At 38.8% G+C, this 23,355-nt stretch overlaps 1 protein-coding gene across 1 annotated transcript in view; it reads right to left on the minus strand.

Moving 5' to 3' along the window:
- NELL2 (neural EGFL like 2) overlaps nt 1–23,355 on the minus strand; it is a 150,256-nt gene that overhangs the window by 75,150 nt on the left and 51,751 nt on the right. Inside the window, exons 10-12 of the mRNA XM_055712519.1 lie at nt 14,171–14,262; nt 11,302–11,404; nt 8,124–8,252 (exon numbers count right to left, since the gene is read on the minus strand). Of these exons, the coding sequence (XP_055568494.1) occupies nt 8,124–8,252; nt 11,302–11,404; nt 14,171–14,262 (324 nt within the window). The remainder of the gene's footprint in view (nt 1–8,123; nt 8,253–11,301; nt 11,405–14,170; nt 14,263–23,355) is intronic.

Genomic DNA, 23,355 nt, shown 5'->3' on the forward strand with positions numbered 1-23,355 from the left:
AACTTGGGCTACTATCAACTCACTGTAGCAGTGCATAGAGAGGGTAAGAGGAAATGGGCAGCTACTTGTATCTACGGTTATTGAATTATTAATGGACCTTAGAAGAAACTGAGTGAGTTGGATTAGAAGTGTTAGCACTGTTGTAACTGAATTAATAAGAGATTGTTGTATCTTGACTAGACTGCTAAAGCATCAGTTAGGCTAAAAATAAATTCAAATTACTGGATCTTCACACAAGGTGTATTCTTTCCTCGCCCATAACTAAACTGCACAGATAACACATACACACATTGTACACATCTTGGTGCTTTTCCCTTCACATTATTTTTCAACCTCTGTCTTTGCTATAAGTTCATGATTTCTTTGTCCATCTCCTGCAGCCTGAGAGGGGGCTATTAGGGACTGAAAATACTCTTAAAATAAAAGCAAAGTCACTCAAGGTCTATATTCCCTGACAGAAGCTCTATATAGCTTTGAAAGGACACAATACAACATTACAGCATCTTAGAAATATCATTTTTAACAGTACAAAGAGTTGTTTCTATTTCAACTTGCCCCAGTTTTTGGATAGGAAGACAGACAGTTGAGATAAAACTGTCCTTGTTAAACATGCAGTAGGAGATACTGTTCAACAGCTACCTGTGCAAGTGAGACACTTGGAAGAAAATGAAATCTTCATCTCAGTCTCATGAAAACATCACTGGACTTCACATACATTATACAGTTTAAAAAATATATATATCAGACAGGAAATTTTTGAAAACAAATATTGTCTGCTATCATGTAATGTTTTACTTGGCAAACTGCATCTTCTTACTATTTAATATCTTATAATTAATTCATATGATAGTGTATACATGATAAAACAAGTAATTATATATAGTTATCTGTCAGATATGAAAGCACCCCAGGGGGGCTTTTCCTTAGGCACCAAATAACTAGTCTGATGTAGCTGCACACTGAGAATAAAAAGGATGCTGTATATAATTAATTAGTGAATTCCAAAAATCAGAACAACTTACTGAGACTCCAGTTCATGATCCATCCCCCTCCAGCACAGCACTCAGAAATAGGTCTTTAGATTTGAATTGCAAAACAATCTTGTTTTTTTTTTGAAGTATGACAGCTTCTCATCATTTTGAACTGTGAATGTCACGAATTTAGATATAATTGCCACCGTTAGTCTATTTGTTTCCCCCTGTTTTAAAAGGGGACTAAGCAGCATTAATATTTTTATATAGAAACTACAAATATATATCAGATTCTTCTCAGGAAGAGACAGCACAGATTGTACTGCATGTGTGTATTTTAAAAGTCCTCACCAGAAGACAGATGCGTGTGTAACAGAATAGTACCTGTAAGCTGTGGTGAGACCCCTGTGGGTGGGTTAGACTGTATTTGGGGTTTGCGTCGGGTCTAAAGCATGCAGCACATTCTTGCAATCTATCCAGTAGATTACTGCTTGTTCTACAGAAACAAGTGGTGGTATCACAACTCAGTAGTCTCTCAAATGATGCCACACTAGTGAGAGTACCACAACTTATACAATCGCTGTGGCTGCTATTACTCTGCACTCTTCATGAAAGAATATTTATTTTAAATTCAGTTTGGTTTAATGCCAGGCATTTCTGTGTCTTTATTACAGCTCTTGGGGATCCAGCCTCTACATATTGTTAAGCCATGCCACACTTCTAGACTGCGATTTTAAAAGTTTCAAAAGAAAACCAAGTAGCTGGCTGTGGGTACTTTTAGCACAGTGACAGCATATAATTCTTTCAGTAGTCACCTCCCAGCTACTAGTGAAAACTGGAGAGAAAGGAAAACACAAACAAAATTAAGGCTTTAGTATATTTTCTCTTTTGCTTTGAGGTTGCAGATTTAAGCAATTTGTATGAAAACTTTCACCTTAATTTCTCATTTAAAGACAAAATGCAACATATGTTTTTATTGTTGGTGGTAAAGGGCTGCTCTCAGTACAGTAAAGCATCTCCTTACCAGGCACTGGTAGCACAGAAGAGTTTACAAGAGTTTCCAAGAGGCTCCTTTTATATGATTAGTTTCAGCTTTTTTTTTTTTTTTTTTAATCATAGTAACATCACTGTCAGTCCTGCCTATGGGTGGATGATAGAATCAGTCTGAACATATTTCTGTAGAAGTAATTAAAAATCGAATAACACTGAATCACATCCTGTAATTTGTATACATACAAACTATCTATGCCACTATTACAGGCAGTGGTACTATTTGTACCCCAGTATGCATCACACTTTATGAACTGGTGTCAGGATACTGCTTGCACACTTTAAGTTAGGAATGTGCTTTATTAACCTGCTGAATAAGAGCCATGGGCAACCAAGAAGGATTTGACGCACTCTGACACACTGACACATTAGAATTGGCCTGATAATTCTTCATATTTATTTTCTTATTAACATAATGATGGAAATAAGATGACAATTACTGCCTTCGCTGAGAAAAAAATTATAATCTATTAATACTGTTTAATATTAATGTTTAATTTAATATTAATAATGTTTAATTACTTTTTAATAGAGATTTGGAAACAACACTCTGCCCTCCTGGAGCGAAAGTTTTTCTTTCTGCTTGATTAGTTTTCAACCCAACTGAAAATGACAAAGTAATGACTCAAACACTGCCAACTGATGGAGATGGAAATCTATTTCTTAGCTATATATGATGCTATTTCCACATCTCACTTACAAATAAGAATTCATGTATGAAGACAGAAGCTCAGGTAACCTTCCCAGTTTATCAAAACTGACAGTACTGCATAGCTCCTAAGCAGGACTCTCATCCAAAAATATTGTGCATACCATGAAGACAGCAAAGCTAGCAAACATGCCAGTAATGGTTATTAAAAACCCAGAGGACTTAATAAAATATATTTTAATACTCTGGGGTTTATCTCCATTACAGAGGTCTCCATCCTACTTATGCTCTTCCCAATGTTACACTTGCTTAAAGAAAAAAATGTGTTGATTACTGTACTTGGCCAATATGATGCTATTGCAATTTGATTATTACTTTTCATCTTTTGTAAGATTTCTTCACTGAAATCTGTAGAAATCAGGCTTATTCTGAAAGTGTAGTTTACTTTGTAATCCATAGTTAAAAACAACAAGATTAACAGTAAGATTAACAACAGATTGTACTAATTATGTAAGTGAAGAAGTGTCATGCTTTTGCTGTTGGGGAAGAGGCTTGAATAATGCATTGGTATTTTTACCCAAACATAGGGATAAATTAATAAATCTTTCCAAGCAGAATAAGAAGATACAACCCTGAGCTAAAGGAAACCTGACGAGGACCAACCAAGTGGCGCTTCCAACGTCTACTCCGGAAAGAGACGACTGCTTACTTCCCTCCACCAATGATGAGTCAAGTCAAGCCAGCTTATTCAAAAGCAGATTTCTAAACTGAAGACCTTCTCCCCTCAAGGGAGAATCATTAGTGAAGCTGATGCAATTCTCAAATGCAGACAGTCACTTGGTCTTTGGTCTCAGTTCAGCTGCTACACTTGAAACTGGGACAAACATGGCAACAGCAAAGAAACTAGAGGAGTTACGGAGGGAAAAGGATACATTAGAATAAAAATAGAAAATGGTTTCACAAAGATTTGTTTAATAATATTAAATGATCCCCCAAAACGATACCAAAAAAGATAAGGTAGCTAGGTTGTGTACTGTGCAACTAGTACAACTAAATTCCCATATATCAGAAAATAAACATTATGGTCCACAGATAACCATAAGGTAAATTTGTGAAGTGTGAAGGGTTGACCTTTGTGAGCAATTCAGCATCTGCCAGCTGCTTGCTCACTGCCCCCTCCAGTGGGATGGGGAGAGAACCAAAAGAGCAAAAGTGAGAAAAAACTCATGGGTTGTGGTAAAGACCATTTAATAAGTAAAGGGGAAAAAAAGGGAGAAAAAAAATGATTCAAAGGCAATCACTCTCCAGCTCCCACCAGCAGACTGATGCTCAGACAGCCCTCCCAGTAATCACCACCTTAGAAAAGGGTACCCCCATTTTTACTGCTGAGCATGTCGTACGGTCTGGGATATCCCTTTGGTCAGCTGGGCTCAGCTGTCCTGGCTGTGTCCCCTCTCAATCTCTTGCCCACTCCCAGCCTATTCACTGCAGGGGGAGAGAGAAACAGAGATGGCCTTAACACTGTGCAAGGCTATTCAGCAATAGCTAAAATATTCCCATATTATCAACACTGTTCTAGTCACAAATGTAAACCACATCACCATACAAGCTGCTATGAAGAAAATTAACTCCATCTCAGCCAAAATCAGTACCTGATGTAAAACGGCCTCTGCATCAGGCAAAATCCTCTGTGATAAAGAAGCAAATAATCTGGTTTTCTAAGATCATGTTCAGTCCTGGTGCTTACAAAAGATTACTGAATTCTCCTGTCTTCTTTCTTGAGCCTACTCTCCTCTCTATTTAATCAGCAATCCTTGGCAACGCTTCTGGAGTGAAATCAGATTTTGCACAAAGATAGCTGAGTGCTATTATTAAATCAGAAAATTGGATTTCAAGCAATCCTTCCAAGTTCAGTCTCCAAAGAGTACAAGTAACACCTCCTCCCCAAACACATCTTTTAAGGACCGCCAAAAGTGCATGACATGGTACATGAAAACAGCTTAGGTTCGAGGATCTGAGAAGAACACCTAAAGCTGCCACCAGCAGACTATTTGCAAACCCATCTTATTTGAAGTATGGATATATTTCACTCTTCTAGATGCATGAGAATATCTTGACAGCCAAGAGTCAAAAACTTTATCCTTAAAAATATTTTCAGCATAACCACCACCACAAATGTAGCAGGGACTGAATACTATTTGAAATATCAGAGGTCAATCATCAGTTTGAGGGCACTGCAGGTGTTGCCTTGGAAAAGACTAATTGCACTTCATCAGAACATCTGTTTTTGTAAAGCATTGATATCAGGTAGGCTATACACCAAGGATGCTATATTTAAAAGCACCTACACTCAGGCAGCACAGCATAATTCATACCCAACCTGCCCACGAGGTATCTCAAACTGCATAATAACCTGAGGCAGAAAACACACTTCAGAGTACTTGGAATAAGGCTTACAGCAGATGAATGAAGAAATCCCAACTCATTAAGTATTGCTTTAAACAGTCCTCCAAGGGAAAGATAAATGTGACATAAATATTAACAAATATAATTATTATTATAATAAAACAGAAAGGTATCCACCATAACAGTATCTAAAGACATTACACAGCTTTGGAAAAGCACCATTTCTTTCTAGGATAGAAGCCAAACTCTTCCATAATTCAGATGAAATTCATGCAGCTTTTCCAGACTCGCACCGAAACCAGCTTTGAATATTTTTTTTTCCTTCTACCTTAAGGAGAAATTCTGCCAATGGAAGCATCATTATTGCTGTTTATTCTTTGAATTTTGACAGTGCTGAGGCACAAATCAGGATCATATTTAGCAAGGTTTGGCTCTAACACAGAATCAATGACATCCAGTTTTGCAGTCTATCTGAAGTTTGTTAAGTGCGAGCACAGAAGCAGCTATCACACCCACGGGCTTCAGCCACTACAAAAAGCATTCTCTGAAAGGCTTTTGTGTTAACGCAGCATTTCTACAGCTTGGCTTTGCTCATAATTAAAACCACAATAACAGCACAGTGAAGAAAGGCTATGTGCTGAGAAAGGGAGGTTGGGACCATTTCAGCCTTTCAAGATGAGGGACAGGACTCTGAAAAGATTTGGTGTTACGCTATTGCTGTTATGCCCTTTGCTATTACATTGTTCAATATTGAGGTAAGGAGTCTCTTTCCAGAAATAAGAAAACTCAGCACTCAAAGAGACATTTGGGTTGGAAAAGGGATACAATACTAAAAGCACAACTCTGAAAAAGCAGGGGTAGTTCAGTTCCCTGCCCTTTCTCTTCCACAAAATCAATCCTAAAGTTTCAGTCTGCCACATTATTTCCCCTCCTTCCAGTGTCTGACCTGCACACTGTCAGGGTGGCCAGTCGAGGCCAGGTACACACCTGTGTACCAAGTGTGCACAGTTCAAGTGTGGTGCTTACATTGCAGCTACCGTACACAGCGAGCAGCGAAATCAGTCTGTTTTGCCTGCTGAGTTAGGTTTGACCCTGACTGGGAGAACCTCATCTGACAGGGACCCAACATCGTGAGTTTTGCTTATGTGGGCGCAACTTCCTAATGGGACTTACTCCCACTATCTTCAACATAAGCAAGTATTCCTGGACCAGGCCCTAAATCGTCAACTTTTTAAGGGATAATTTAATGCATCCAAACATAGTGGTACATAAAATTATTTTAATGTAGAATAATGTGTCCCAACCTTTTATTTGCTTATGCAAGCTTTTCGAAAGCAATTAAGCAAGTATCATTTGCCTATTCAGAAGCAATTGAGCCAAGCAATCTTCTCAAAAAATCATCATGCTGAATTCAGGTCCTGCACAAACTGGTAAATCCACTTATACTACAAATGCATCAGTCTCACATACGATAATCTACTGTGTCTTCATCTAAATATTTCACCACCAACGCTGATCAAAAAGCTTTTTTTTTTTTTTTTTTTTTTTTTTTGCTTATGCCTGGCAAGTTCCACACTCTAATTTGAGTGGTATTGAGATCACTAAGAGAGCGTAACTTGTTTTTCTGCTTTCATTCAGCAGAGTAACAATAGAGCTGCAGAAAAAAAAACCTTCTTAAAGCACTGATTTCACCATAACCCCATCACTCCAGTGACCCCCTTGAATAGGAAATGACTGATGACTTCCCAGAAATGCAGATCTGCAGCCTAAGCCTCAGCATAGTCTCCAGGGACTATGGGATAAGAAGTGGGTAATGCTGCAACACAGAACAAGCTATACAGCAGGTCTTGATGTCAGATGCCTGCCGCAACATGATGAGGGGCAAAGGATTTGTTTCTGCATGATTTTTAGTTGAACTTCTCAAAACACACCTCCATCTAAAGGCTTATCATAAACGTTAAGCAGAGACGTATGTGAAGCAGAATCAATTATTCATTCCTTTCCTGAAAATACTCATGAATTCTCAAATCTAGATCTACAGATGAGCATTCCCACTGATGTTACTGCAGGTACTAACTCAAGTAAGTGGCAGGCATTAACTTTTGCAAAGTTCAGCCAAAGGAACAGTCTTAAAAGGCCTTGATTCATCCCATTTAATTGGGCATCACCAGAGAACAATCCAGCTATGAGATGGGACTGCAGAGCACCTTAGACTCCACTCACAGATGCTCTACTTACAATTTAGCAGGCTAGATCTGAACCAAACTGCTTATTGGTCAAAGGCCATCCTGCTGCCAACACTTAAGCTTTATGGTAAGGATGGCCTGACAGTACACTAGCATTATATTGCAGAATCAGAGTTTTCACGAGTAAGAGCAACAGTCAGCACAAAAGCTAAGAGACTGTGCACAGGACTTTGGCTCTTGCTGCTGGAGTGGGGATGCTTTTTTTTTCCACAGGATTCCGCTAGATTGTAAAGACACAAGTTATAGAGGCTTCTCTTCTGATTAAGTAGCTTGCTGCTCTTTGAAAGTGAAAGAGTAGCTCAAATAATAAATCATTACTGAGCATGACGAACAATACTAGAATCTAGTCTACGGCATCTACTTACTCCCTGGGGTGAGAGGTTGGGAACAGGCAGCAGTAAAAAGAGACTATAAATGTTATACTAACATGTTATTCAAATGGTTGACTTTCAGGTTCCCTGAATATCTGAACACCATGAAGAAAAAAAGGAAAACCTTCCCATGGAGGCATCCTGAGCTAACGGTCGGACTTGATGATCAAGGTCATTGACTTGGGTCTTTTCTAACCTAAGTGATTCTATGATTCTAATTCAAGATCTCAGCCATAGTAACTTGCCACTTCAACACTGATCAGATTTTTTTTATTATTTTTTTTTAACAAACTTAATTGAAGACATAATTAGTTTATTAATATACTGCATATCTAATTCATTGCATTTAACAGACTTAGAACTTAAGAATCAATACATTCATCCCACAGCAATTCATACAGCAAAGCTAAGCATCTACAGAAGGCATTACCTTCACAGTAGGCATTGTCCTCTCGAAGGGCTCGGAAGCCATCTCGGCAGCTACAGACAGCTCTGTCATCTAGGTTCCGGCAGACAGAATGCTCCATGCAGTTATGTCCTTCGGTGCAAAAGTCATGGCCTGTACAGAAACAAATATGATTGAGGGTTAAAAAGAATTCAGGGATTATAAAACGTCCTTGTCAAAGACAGTCCTATCTTTTTCTCACTTAGGTCAAAGAATACCTTTCTATTAGCCATGAGATACAGAAAAATAAATTGTACCAAGAATGAAACAGATAAAAGGAGAAGTAAAAGCCACAAGAACAGACTGTCTCTAGGTCTTCGATTCAATTTCAGGTTATGGCATTGATCTAAGGCAGCTGGATAGGAGGCTTGTTTAAACCGCCTTACTGTCTCCTTGTCATTGTTAAGTAATTTAAGTAATTTTACAGGAGACTTCTTAATTATATATTTATCTTAATCTTTTTGTTTGTTTGTTTTGTTTTGTTCGGACATTTATAAAAGGGCTCAATAGCTTAGATACTCAGTAGCTCATTTACTAGTGATACCACTTTTTTCTCTAGCACTTTTTGTTCCCAGATGTATTTATAAAATCTTTCCACATTTAACTGAAAGTCTCTGATTAACACTGACTTGTTTTGCTTTCCTCTTCCCCTTATCTCTTCCTTTCATGCTCCACTGACTGAATACTCTTTGCTGATTGCATCATCCTTTCCATTTCAGAGACATTTATTTTTAAAATCTCACCTTTCAGCCATCCTTATTTCCTATTTTTTCCCTTTTATTCTTCCTGAGCGTAACTGTTTTCCATTGCACCTTAATTACAAATTTTTAAGATTCTGAAGTTTTTTTCCAGGCTGGAAAATTTAGATTGAACCTTTCAACTCAGTATGTTTTTTCTAATTCCTTCTGTTTGCTCTCATGAAATCTAATGCTGCTATGTTGCTGAACACCATTAAATTGTCCTTTACTATACTGAATTCAAACTGGTTCTAGTAACTGACTTGAAGCTTCCACAATTTCCACATCTGTCTATAAAGGTGTGGAGCTTGTCTCCTTCATTGTTTTCTCAATAACTTTATTTGTTCAAAAAGTTTCCTTCTTTAACTAAGGCATTAGAATTGATCAAGCAGCAGTACTTCACTGTTGTTTTCCAGTAACTATTTTCTTCTCTTCAAAACCTCCCACAGGAAAACTAAGGAACGTGGGTCAGGCTCAGGGGACCAGGACTGTTCTAACAGCAACAGCTCCAGAATGCAAGCTGGAATCAGGCTGCAACATAGACTTCCTACAAAATAACAAATGAGTCAGAAGAAAAGATTATTATTCTTATCACTCCACCTGGCTTCTGCTTCGTATTTTGCTATGAAAGAGCTTCTACCCCTAACTTCACACAAGCTGTTAAATGAGCACTTCAAGCTGGACAACAGCAGAATATGCTTGGAGGTCTGGTCATAGAGGTGATTTGCACTCAGGCAGTTCATCAACAGTGTGAACCAACACAAGCCAAGCAAGACAAGAGAAACAGAAGAGCCCGTTAAAGGCAGAATGTTTTAGTACCGAGACTGAGTGACATGGTCATGCTGCAAACATCACAGACCTACCAGGATATGAGGCTGACGTCTTACTTTCTCTCTTTCTTTCCTGCTGTGGATTGCCTCACTGCAACCTAGAGATACGCTTAAGTAATGTTACTTAAACATTATAACTCACCTTAGCTACCATGGTGGTGTTATCTGACATGGGACATTAAGAAGCAAAAAGCTCTATATGCTTTCACTAGCATTAGAGGGTCTTCAATACACATCGATGACAGCAGAAGTGTGTGTATCAAGAGCAACCTCTGGCCATGGCAACACCGACTCTTTGTCTTTTTGTTGTCTTTCTCATGAAAGCCTCAGTTAATGACAAAGCAATAGTCTCATTTTTGGATTTCCTGGCCTGGATTGGTTTGTATCAGATTTTGGCATTAAGTAACTAAGAACATATATGTCATCCAGAAAAGGTGATGGCTTTTTTACTGACTTTTTGTTATTCTTACGATTCTCAACACTTATGTATCAGCTACGTTAATAAACAAAATACATGCTGCTGAATAATAGTGTAAAACAGCTTCTTGTTTAACGAATAAGCTCCAGAGCTCATGAGATGCCAAGCTAGTATGATTCAGGGAGAATTGAAAACGTTCAGAAAGCACTCATCTGACATATATTAAAATTTTCTAGCTATACCAGGCACAAGAAATACATAATTGTTTTCTCTGAGCCACTGAAGACGTTACAGAAAATTATTTAAAAAAATCTTTTTGACTGTGATAGACTTCAAGACCTATCAACTTCCCTTAAGTTCCTTTCTTCTACTTTCTTATATCTCTGCTTGATGTTATTAATCATATCCTTCGTGTTTGTGCTAAGTAGCACAAAAACAACTATAGCTGCACCCTTCTTTTCACTGAATTATACCTAAAATCAGCCCAAGAGTCTAACATCTTCTTTGATGCCAGGTATCAATATATCATATTTAGCTATAGAAGAAACAGACGTAGCCACTTGAAGATGTAATTGCTCATAGCTTTGAAGATACTGGTATTAGTCCAGATCAAAAGAGTGCACTCAAGACACAGAGTACTTCCTGCAGCTTTCTCCTTCGGTAAAGATCAGACTGGGTGTAACATACAAAGGTTCTTTGCATACAAAAATATTCACTAAATCTTCTGCCTCTACATGCAGACTACAACCCCAAACAGGTAAAGAAGTTATTCCAGTCTTCAAACAACTGTATAGCACCAAGAGTTCTCAGAAAGAGACATCTCAAAGCATCTCAGAAAGATGGTGGTGAACATGGACATTTCCCCAGTCTCATTTTGTTTGGACACTGGAGTGGGCGAATGGTAGAAGGTCTCTAATTATGGATACGATTTCTTTGACTTTTCACCCATTTTTGGCTAGAATGAAACATACACATTTCACAGAATTTACACTATTAGGCGTTTCACAATTTTCAGATGTCACAATGCAGATGTTACCTTTTCAGCTTCCCAAGTTCTACAGTGATTGTCATGTGTAGGAGTGTCCTATTCAAAATGATCAGAAAAATGTCTATATAACCTACAAGAATGGAAAATTACACTGAGCTTATAGAGATATGTATATCTGCTGTTACCTTACCTTTACAGATTTTGCAGCAACTGTGAGATAAGGGGATCTGTTGAGATTCTGGACAGTTCAAAGCTGTACAACTGTCTTTTGGAATACGCTGCATTTTGTGGTCCTGTTGAGGTAATTGATTAATCTTGTGAGATAAGAAATAAAGACAAACAATAACTTCAGTAGACTTTTAGCATTATAATGTACAAGCAAAAAACTGCCTATGCTAAACTCCAGGTACCTTTGAAAACCATTTGGAAGGGCAACGTAGCACCATAAAAGCATCAGGAGCTACCCTACACTCACATGTTTTCAGGGAAGCAGAAGTGGGGCAACAGCTCTCATTCTTCTCTTACCTTAGCTATCAACTTGCCTCAGAAGTTTCTTTTAAAGCTATACCTGAAAGAATAACCATTATTTCTCAAAAACTGGGACAGCAGATTCCAGAATCAAGGGTCCTCATAATGAATACTCTAAAGCAGCTTGTTATTTAGACAGTAAGTAAAATCAAACTTGAGTATCTGTGACCTCAACGCTGCAGTAGTAACACTGAAGGAAAGTGGCCCTGCTTCCCTATTTAGAAAGAGTTTCTCAGCTGTTTGGACCAGGCGTCTGGAAATGTCCAATGCCACATGATGGTATCTGAATATCTTCAGGCATTTAGTGCAGGTCACACGCAATCACTGCAGTATGACCACACAAAATGCCTGCCTCAGCAACCCAGCTACCACAGAGGTACCACCTGCAGGCTCCCCCAGGCCCTAATTAACGTGTCTTGCAGTGCTCTAGTCAAGATATGACAAAGATAGAAAATAAGGCAAACAACATGTTCCTCAGAGACATCTGCCTTAAAATCAGCAATCTGGTTAAAACATGAGCTCACTGAACTCAGGACCCTGTATTTCTGCATGCAAGAAAAGAATCTAAAATCATGCATATGCCATTGCATGTAGTATTATTATTATGGGTCCAGCATTTAATTTTAAATCCTCTTTAAGCATTAAATGTAAAGACGAAATGTGAACACAATGGCCAACACCAAAAAAACTGCTCAAACTTTACCTTAAACAATCTTGACAGAGAAACCAACCCTAACCTTATAAAACAGTAAAGCAAGCCAGCCACAGACGTGGTGTACACCAGGACGGGCAAAACCCCTCAATTCCACAAAAGAAAGAGAAAAAAAAAAAATTGCCTTTGATAGAAATAATATCAATTAGAGTAGTCTGGATTGCATTTAACTCTTTTACAACTTTTAATTTGGAAGATAATTTTTCATTCACATGTCTTACAATATTCAAACAGAAAAGTGCATGCCTATAGCAGGCACAACTGCAGCAGCCAAACAAAACAAAAAATCATGTTTAGAATTACATGCAGACAAAAAGAAGAACTTCCCCACATTTCCTTGATAACATCATTATAAGACTTTAAGCATGAAATCAGCCCTTGTGCCATTCCTAGTCTCTCTTGAGCTGGAGTCATTAATCATACTCTTTTATGAGAACTCTGGTAGTAATAAAATAGCGCCCACCTATGACTTCCTATCTGACCAACACAGTATACAGCATGTGGATTTTCTGCTCTCAATTATCATCCACAAGGCTGTTCAGCAGAAACTGCATGTAATTCAGTCCTTGAAAAAACAGCACTTGAATCAGCCAAAGCTGCTGCTTAATATTTCTACCAGGACAGTCAGGCAGCCCACCAGCAAACAAGTGTCATCAACAAAATACAGACTAGCAGAGCCAACAGAGGCATTTTGTTCATACAGCATTGCACTTGCCAGCTGCAAGAAACACAAGGCAACATCACGTAACTTTTGATGGTTGTTAATTATATCCATGGACTAATCACAGAATTCATGTCCCAGGTGTCATGTTGAAAATACAAGCTCAGAGTCCTGAAAAGAGTACAACTGAATCCAAAATTATTTCTCGTCAGCTTCTTTCCTTTCTCAAAACATTTTCAAAGCCCCTACTCCAGGAATTAAGCTCACAAAGATTAAAACTAAAACTGACAGCAGTAAGACAACAGTCCCCAGTTCTACTTTGTAAAACACAATTTTTCACAAATGAAAATGTTTTGAGATTTCCAGAAACTGGTGTGATAGCTGCAGCATGGCCCGAGGAGCTGCTCCCCTCTCTCTGCCCTAGAAAAAAGCGCTCAGGTTTTCAACTCCACTCCACAGCACGCAGCTCTCTATCCAGATGGAATTCCTCCCCATCCCTCCCTCAGAGAGGTGACGTGGGACTCACTGCAGCAGCTTGTGCAATTCTCAACCCACAGCCAACCCGGGGGTATTTTTCCCTTAAAGTGTATTTGTGCCCTGAAGAGCAGCTCTGTTCATGCAGCAGGACAAGACCACCTCAGCATCAGGTGTGTGCTGTTTACAAATAAAACAATGACCCTACCTCCCATTTCCATCACTAGAAATACCAGACACCTGCTATGCCAGCAATTTTCCTTCTTTTTCATCTAACTTTTTCTCTAAGAATTACCCTTAATTCCAGATTATGCCTCCATTGTGTTCATGCATCTCTCACACCTGAGCACATAATTTTGAGCAATAGCATCACACAGGTGTCAATGGAAACATAGAAGTAGTCTGCTAGAGTTTTTATTACTGATGATGGAGACAATACCTACAGAAGAAAGCATGCAGCTTGATTGTCAAGTTGCATAATCAAAGCTTGCAGCTATGCAAAGTAAATTTATTTGCAAAACTTGACGTGGAAGTCAGTAAGACAAAATAAACACAGGACCCCTTAGATACCTTTACTGTTGCCACTTCCTAAGGTAGACCTGTCTGTATTTCACAGTTGCCTTCAGTGGGACTTTGATATTTCTAACATGCAAGAATTCTTTTTTACATCAACAGTATTCTTACCTTGCACTCAAATAGAACACAGTCCCCTGAGCTTGAATACACAGTTTCTCTTTGTCCTTCAAAGTAGGTTCTGCCTTCAAATACGCAGACCGCTTTAGGAGAAAATAAAAAAACCCACAATGATTCTGTAAAAAAGCGTTAGTACTCTGCTTATAGAACTGATACAATTTCTTAAAGATAACTGCATTTCAAAATGTAAAGATTGAATCATCTGGAATAATATTCTAAACCCACCTGTAGGACTCTGGATATCACAAGAAAGAAAAAAAAAAATCAGAGGAGGAAAAAAACCATGAAAGAACCAGAAAAGCACACATAAGTAGAAAGTGAAGGTTGTTAAGCAATATGGAGAACAGACAGCTACTGAGAGGACAGAAGAGCTGTGCCTCAGGTCACACCAAGGAAGCTATGGCTGCCTGCAACACAGTTCACGGGCCAAAAGGAAAATGGAGCTGTGAGAACAGTGAGAGTGACATTAATAGATAATTAGTTTCTTGAAGAGGAATGTGCATGATGGAGGGTGATCACTGAAGTCAGATATTTATTGGGCATCACAGCCCTTTGATGTTTCATCACCCCACACAGTTATTTAAATCTTGCATATTTGTATGTTGATTATCCCAGTTATTTACAGTATATAAATTTTATTGTACAGGAACTGACCTTCAGTGACTGTCTTTTTTTTTTTTTTTTTTTCTTTCCCCCTCCCCAACAGAAGTAGGATCAAGTCTCCAATGATCAAATGACAGACTGTCCCCCCTCGGATCGGTGTTCATTATTCCATGACCTGGCCTGATGTCATGATTCCTGTGCCCTGGCAGTACCAGGTTTTACAGCAGCTGCTGGCATGGCTCATACCGGATCATTTTCTAAAGTTCCTATTCAGTATTGAACACTGTTCAGGGTTACACAAAATATCTTCACGGCACACTGTCTTACTGTTGGTTTTTTTTCAAAATGGGCCCATTACTGCAATTACATTATGTAAAGTATAAAGGCTAAGTAATGTAACTGCTAGGTATAGAAGAAAATCAGACGTCTGTCTCTGTTGCTTAGGTCACAGTCAAGGCTCATCAAGTAAGCATAATCATGAAATAACAGGAGTAGGTTGCCACTTTCAAGTTCTGGATTACATGTTAGAGATCTAATTTGCTAAACATTGATTTGGAGATGTAAATCAATTCTACTAAAATTCATTCACAGAGAGATTTATCTATTATCTAATCTGTTTAAATAGACTACAATTTGTAGACAATTTTAAAATATCTAAAAGTACAGGAGCTTTTATTCCATGATCTATATTAATTACCATTACTGCTGTTATTTTTCAACTCTCCTTTACTTTTCTTCTTGAACTTGCAGCTCCTTGGTTTTACAAACTCACTTTGTTAGCACGTAAAAAGTCAGCTCTTGGAACTGATGCTGAAAAGACGTGATGGGCATAGTGACAAAAAAGTTTTTCTTCAAATTCCAAAATATAACTTAAAATATCTTATAAGATACAAAGTATCTTGTGTGATACAAGCCTGCACAGCACTTTCAAGAAGTAATATCACAGCACACTGCAACACTCCAAATCCCATGGAATGGCAGAGTTTGCAATCAGACTTAATAAAGAAAGTATAGAAAAGAGCCACAGGAGAGAGTCCAAAGAAGAGTCCTAGGGCTAGCAGAAGGAGAAAGTTTGTACAACATCCACAAAGAAAGGTCACATAGAGTCAAAAAAGCTCAATACAATGCCTCTTTCCCAGAAAACAAGCTCTTCTAGAAGGGGGGGGGGGGGGGGGGGGGGGGGGGGGAGGGGAGGAAATCTATATAAATCTTTACTGTGGAGTAGCAGATCTTGAATCCAGACAGGATAAGGCAATCATCCAGTCACATGTATCACCTCCTATGTATTACAGGCCATGACACTAAACTGAAATACTCATATATTAAGCCCTTTCCCTTGCCCCACACATTTCAAATTTCTAAGGACAACTACATGTGGCACAAAAAAAAAAAAAAAAAACAAAAAAAAAAAAACAACCATGCAATGGCAACGGATTGATAACACATCCTCATGTTCCCAACAGGCATTCTATGCCTGTTCACAGGAAAGGCAAAAGACATCAAGATCAGTGTCATTCTGTCTTGGATGAAAACACTCTCCTGAAGCCAAAATACTCTTAACATATGAATAAGGCCACCCAGGCAACATCAATACAAAATAAAAGAAAATTAAAAAAACCCCATACTACCGCAAAGCATAGTCCACTGAATCCAGTTTCCTTATCAATGGCAATAAACCTCTGATTCTTCAGAGAAATTTAGGAAAAAAGTACACAGAAAAACCATCACAAGAACACATCCAGGCTAGTGTTAAATCGTGAATTATTTCTTGATTCCACCAACAGCCTTCAGAAGTCTTGGCATATGAAATAATTGTAATGCAGTGATGCAGCATTGCCAACACTTTCAGCAAGAAAATCAGCTTTTCTCCTCAAAGCCTTGGAAAAAAAACCTTAGAAATCCTGGGCCTGCGAGAGATGGCTTTGCCCAGACAGGCACTGCTCCTTTCTCATGTGTCTTCATACACTTGAAGATTGTTTTTCAAGGGCTAGCAAGTGGCAGCAGAGTGTGTGTTTCAAGACACTTGCCTTTGAGGGTCTCAGAAATTTCAAGAAGTGCTTACATCCCCATCTCCACAACCACAACACCCAGCCATCACAGAGCTGAGAAATTATATCACATTCATTGAATTCCCCTAACAAAGCATTTTCAACTACTGGATTTTTTGTGGCTTTGTCAGTAAGGTTATAAAGCCCCTGGGTAGCAGGGATCTTCCCATACAGAGCAACCAAATTATGTTTAAGAAAAGAGAGAAAAACCCAACAAACAATAAATGCCCAAGAGAAAAACTAAACTGAAACTAAACTGAAGATGTTTTAACTTGAATAATCTGAACACAAGCCCAAGCATGTCTTCTTATGGACTGCTGCTCTCACTGAGTTCAAAAGGGTTATTTCTTAAAATCACCAAAATCAACATTACCTGGACTATATCTTTCCTACTAGTGTTCTCTAAAACATGAAAGATTCCACCATATTTAGGCAGTTCTTCCATTAAATAGCAACAAGAACTAAGGTACACCCTGAAGCTCTAATTTAGAGCACTATCACTTGGTCACTCTTCTCACCTATGCTCATCTAGCCAAATCACTTACAAAAAAAAAAGGGCACTTCAACTACACCAGTTCCACTGGCTCTTGTTCACTTAACAAGACAGATACCAGTGGGTTTAGCAATGGTCTAAGTTAGCAGTGCACACTGTCTCCTCTTCTCCAGTACCCCCACAAATGCCTCTGTCTCTTTCCTGTTTCTTGTCAGCCCACTTTCTTCCACTGCCGCCACAGGAGGCATCCTGCTAGACAGCAAAGAACAGATTTACATCAAGCTGCCTGAAAGCTCGTAAAAACTTTAAGGTTGTCTGGTTAGGTGAGCACTGAGCACACTTGGAAAGATTCCTAGAAAGACAAAGCTACTAACTTCGGCCCCAATTTCCTCCTAAGACAGCAGGATACACATCCCAGGCAATGTGGAAAAGAATGTTTCTCTTGCCTCCTGACAGCAACTGTCACAGCCAGTACACATCCCATGATGGTGGTGTTTCATGTCTTTATTTTCCTTTGGAAATAAAGATATTTCAACAACATGAACATCTGGACTAGAACTGTGTAATTGGAAAGTCCAGTGAAGATTTAATTTCTGCTTGGCTAGACACTTCCCAGGATACTTTGATTAGTTTGTGATTGGTATCTCTCTGGGGAAACATACCATCTTTCATCTTCCCAAGTCCTTTCATTCAACAGACTGAGTCACAGTCAAGAAATTACCTGATGATTAGTTGCTCCAGAACTTGATAGTTATTGCCTATGTAGGATTTTATCTACAGCCGAATTACATCAAGCATTTCCTCTTGCCATCAAAATTCCACATTCCCCCCCGTACCTAAAACAACATTCATTATTCAAAGCATGGGTTTCTAACAGGATGAAACAGGAAGTCTAGAAAACCTGCTAGGAAGTCCAACTACTCTTAATCTATTTGTATACAGAAGGTGATCAAATATTACCTTGATAGACATCAGTACAGGGTCTAAAAAATTATTAGCAAGGTGTGCTTATATTTTCACAAGTGTAGTGATAATACAGCTATTCCCTGTAGTATTATTTAACACATTGTGATGACATCGCATCTTCTCTAAATTCATCCAGCGAAAAGAATCTTTCAGGAGCCTGCTGGCTGTTGTGCCCACTCAATGAATTATCAACAGTCTGCCAAACTATTACGTCTCTTCCACAACCCTTTCTTCTTCCCACTGGCCTCCAAATGACACTTTCCTTCTGCATTTCTTAAAATGTCCATGCCAAATCGATGATCTAGCTAACTCCTGCCTTCCGATTGCTAAGTTCACAGGGTAGTAGTACATTTTCTCATTTCTGTATTTATCACTCCTGCTACCTAGATTGCATATGCCTTCCTCTGAGGAATGCATGTACTCTTCCCTGTGGTATCTAAGCTGGTTTTGATTCAGACTTATCACCAAGGGAAAGCAGAAAGTTTAGCACACTGGTGAACTCCTCAATCCACTTTACCTTCTTGTATTCATCATTGCCCACTGAGTGGCAGATGTGACTTGAAGTTTTGTGAAATTTGTCAGTAATTGTAAATGTACAATTTAAATCTGGTAAGGTACAATTTAAATCTGTAGGAACATAAGTCTATGTTCCTACATCCTTTGTTCACATATGCTGGGGGGGGGGGCAGGGGCACCACCTAAATTTAGCATCTAAAAAAAAAAAAATCCTATCTCATTCATTTCATTTTCCAACCTCCTCCTTGGAATCTCCTTGATTAAATTTTCCACTATTCAGAGACCAAGGCTTGGGCATTGTGTAAGACCCATTCATCCTACATTGCAAGCTTACATAGTGCAGAACGACTGTGGACTGTGTGGTTTTACCCTTAGAAATACACACAGAGATAAGCGTCACCATTCCTGAATATTTCTGTCTCTCGGCTGCCACACCATTACTAGGCACTGCTCTCACCCCTTTCTCATTTATCTTTGCAGGGATTCGGGCATTATTTCTTCTTTGCATATTCTCTGGAGAGCACAAGCTCCTCTGCTACTGCAGTCAGTGAGGCTGGAGACTTGCTTCATTTCACGCCATCTCCCTCAACAATTCAAAATTGTTCCAGATTTCAAGCTGGAAAATACATTGCTGATTTTTCCAGTCAATCATTGCTGAAAAGCTGCATATATCTGCTTCTGCTTCCTCAGGTGAAAAAAGAAAATCCAATTTGAAATCTCATAATGATAAGGAATCAATTAATATTTTATCTTACTTCTTGTTAGCCCAAAAAAGCTAAATGTCTCTATTACAATTGAAACACAAAGTCATTGCTCTGCAGTACTGCTATGATCATTTAAGAGCATCTGTGTCGTGAGCCACCTCCAACAACACTAACAGGCTCTTTAGACACATTGGCAAGGAGTCAATCTAAAATTATGTATTCTTTCACCTACCTCTCACATTTCCTTTATTTCCCATCAACAACTATGGGGAAATGACATAATTCATCTATCCCCTGCGTTCTTGCTGGGTAGTCTGTAGAATTCATCTGAGCCCCAGATCGAGGGCTCAGCAATGCCTCCTTAAAGACTAAAAAAGCAATCTGAACATTGAAAAAGCACATAAAAACACAACTAAAAACTCTGTTCACATCAGTTCAGCTGAGGCAAACACTCATGACAGATGAAGTAAAACTTTTACAGTAGGCTGCTGGACAGGGAGCCTGGGAAAGAGACTGCAACCAACCAAAGCCAGCGGACATCACACTGCACAAAGGGAGCTGTCTCCAATTAAGCAAAGATCCAATCTGGACAATGTGTTTGATGTCAGCTTCCCTTAAAAATGGCTTTATTGCTACCCACACTGCAACTTCAGCTTGGTTAAATACGGCCGCCAAAATATTTCCACTGACAGACATGCACGACTTTGGCTTTAGAGCAGTGGACCATATTCTGCTTGTTAAACAGAATTGGAATATTTTGGACTCTAAACATAGGATTTTGAAAACTTGGGCATGACTAATGTAATCAAAATGCCCACCCATTTTATGCCAAATTAACTATGGTGGCCATCCAATACTCAAACAACTTTCACAGCAAAATGTCAAACAATAAAATCAAATGCCAAGACAAAACTCTTAGAGAGTCAAGAGAAGAAAAGTAATTAAGGTTAATAGTAATTATATGACCGCTGTACTACAATTCCATTAAAGGTTTATAAATAGCACAACAGTCTGCCAGACCAAGAGAACTTCAATGCAAACATTACATGCCCCCTTAATCCTCATAAAAGTGGGATTAGATGTTGTCTGATGGACTCCTTATGTCATCTAACCACAATAGTAGTGACATAATTGTATTTAGTGAAGGTGCAAATAGATATTGTATCAAATGCTGACAGCTACTAATGATGGGGAAATTTCTGCTTCAGTTCCACCTTCTCTCAGCTGGACTGCTGGGCTAGCTGTAAAAGGTGCTTTTCTGAAAACTTTGTTCAAAGAGAAAAATGGCAACGTGTAGAAAACTAAATGGACATCTCTGTAGAACACCTTATACTTCATGACACAAATTCACAGATACAGCTATCAAAAAGCCTCAGGTCACAGGGTTTCATATGCAGGATGACATCCAACTAATTGATTAGGGCTGAGTGTTGAAAGCAATGAAGATCTGCTAAAGTCCTACACACTTTTGAGTCACTATTTTAAACCTATGAGAGCTAAATAGTTATCACCCATCAGCATTTATTTACTACATAAAAAGAAGGTTGTGTTCTCTATTGTCACATTGTAAGTTAAGACTGCCCATGGACATGACAAGGCAGGACAGCTACTCCGGCAACAGAGCTCACACAGGGTAACTTTCTCTGCTCCACAGAGACTTCAAACAGTGTGGGGGGTGGGAAATAAAGCATCTTATTCATCAGGATATTCTGCCCAGATTTGCCGTGAAAACATAGAGTGCACCAATTATGCATCATTTTTAGAGACACGTTTCTGCATGCGACTAGTGAGATGGTTGCTTCTGCAGCCCTGTGAACACAGATCATGGTAAGCATGTTTAGTAGAAGGCAAGTACCTCTGAATGGCAGAACCTTCAGAGATTTTGCCAGTCTTTCATTTGACAGCATTAAAAAACATCCTATGCAAACAGCAAAAATACTCCGTTCACTGCGAAATAGTAAATTTGGCATTTACTTGGGTGAAAAGAACTTGGAAGCAACATCTTCATGCTCCCAAGCCACAGAGGTTCCAAACAGCTTCTGCTCCAAAAATTTACAGCTACTTCCAACAGTTGTGAGGGGTTTTGACCAAAAGCTTGTCATGTTATTTAAGCACCCACAGACTACATCCATAGGGAAGTGACTATCAGGCACCCTACAGACATTCCCATTCTCAACCAGACTCTCCTTGGCCCAGAACAATTTCCACAGACCTTTTAGCTACAGATTCTGCACCATGACTTTGCTGCACATTCCTCCCTGGTGACAGCACAACATCCTGTGACCTGGCATCATGTAGCTCCATTTCACTGTATCTGCTCTGCTCTCAAATCCAAGTGCTTTCACTTCCCCTACAGACGGCAGCCCCATGTTAATTTGCATGTTACAGTAACAACCATGTATGCCTTATCTGCATAATGGCACTGGCCAGTTTAACGCATTTAGACATTCCCAGGAACGGATTAGTGCACAGGCAGAACACCGTATCTACTGTTGTTGCTAGATCTCCGTTCTTTCGAAGCACCTGCACCCAGCTGTGCACGGGAACTGAACAGGGTTTCACACTCCCAACTCTTCCTCCACCCATTTTTGTTCCTGCATAAGGAATCGACCTATCCTCCCATCCCTCTTCTGAGACCCATCATCTCCCTCCCTCACTTCATGCAGAATGACAGGATTAGTTGGCATAATCACAAATGCTCCAGAGAACTCTACTTAATGTTCTTAAGCTAAGTCCTCAGCATTAGTTCAGCCAAAGTTTTTTAAAGACAGACAGCATGGTAAATGCATTTTTTGAAATCTTGATTAAAGTCAGCTATGCAAATTGGCTTTCCAAATTTGTTATATACTTACTCTCAACATTGATTATCAGACAGCATTTAATCAAAAACTAATCTAAAAAAAATCAGGTGCTACCAATAGTGCTGGAAATTTTCAAAAGACAACTCTAAATAGAAACCTACTGTACATCTAACATCATGCCCCTGTTTCTCAAGGCTACTAGAAGTTACTGTTATCCATTGTGCATTCCCAAACAATACAATACTTCATATCTAAAGTCAGTTCAGGATTTGAAATAATTAAAAATGTAAAAATATTAGCAGGAGCAGATGTTCACAGAGTCTGCTTTGTCATAGCTCATTTCTCCAGAGTGTAGCCACTGATGCCCGAAACCAGCCACAGAAAAAGTAAGCTGGAGTTCATAGCAACTGTTAATGTGATTATTCCTTTGCTGTTTGGGAACTACATCAATGAAAGAAAGCCTTAGAGTCACTGATAATTTAAAAAAGAAAACAAACCACACAAACGTAACACAACTCATCTATGTAAACACTCTATTGTCCTCAGGGAGACCTCTCCAGACATAAGACTCAGACTTCATATGCTTGTGCAACCTGGTGTGTTTGTCTCTATGGGGCTGTAGTGTATGCCAATCTCTAGGGCAGATGCAATACTTCCATTTTACTGATACATCAGCCAACTTGTTTTCTTGCTTTTATTTTGTCTACCACTACCTTTATACAGAAACCAAGAATCAGAAAATACAGATAAAACAAAGATTTCATTTTTGATTATTGCCTGTTAGCATCAAACCTGCATAAGGCAAAGAAGAATTCTGCAATTTCAATGGCACAGAAAAGAAAAAGGTACATCTTTAAATGGAATTAATTTCATTTCCAAGAAACTCAGAAATTACTGGAATGAGTTAAATAGCATTAAGACAAAATACTCAATGAATTTTATGAAGCCCGTTCTCAAAGGTTTTAATTTTTTTCAAACTCAAAAACACGAGTTAAAAACAGCAGTTTACATTGATAAACATTTCCATTTGTTATCAGTATATTAT

The sequence above is a fragment of the Falco cherrug genome, chromosome 5 (assembly GCF_023634085.1).
Source record: "Falco cherrug isolate bFalChe1 chromosome 5, bFalChe1.pri, whole genome shotgun sequence".
Classification (NCBI taxonomy): domain Eukaryota; kingdom Metazoa; phylum Chordata; class Aves; order Falconiformes; family Falconidae; genus Falco; species Falco cherrug.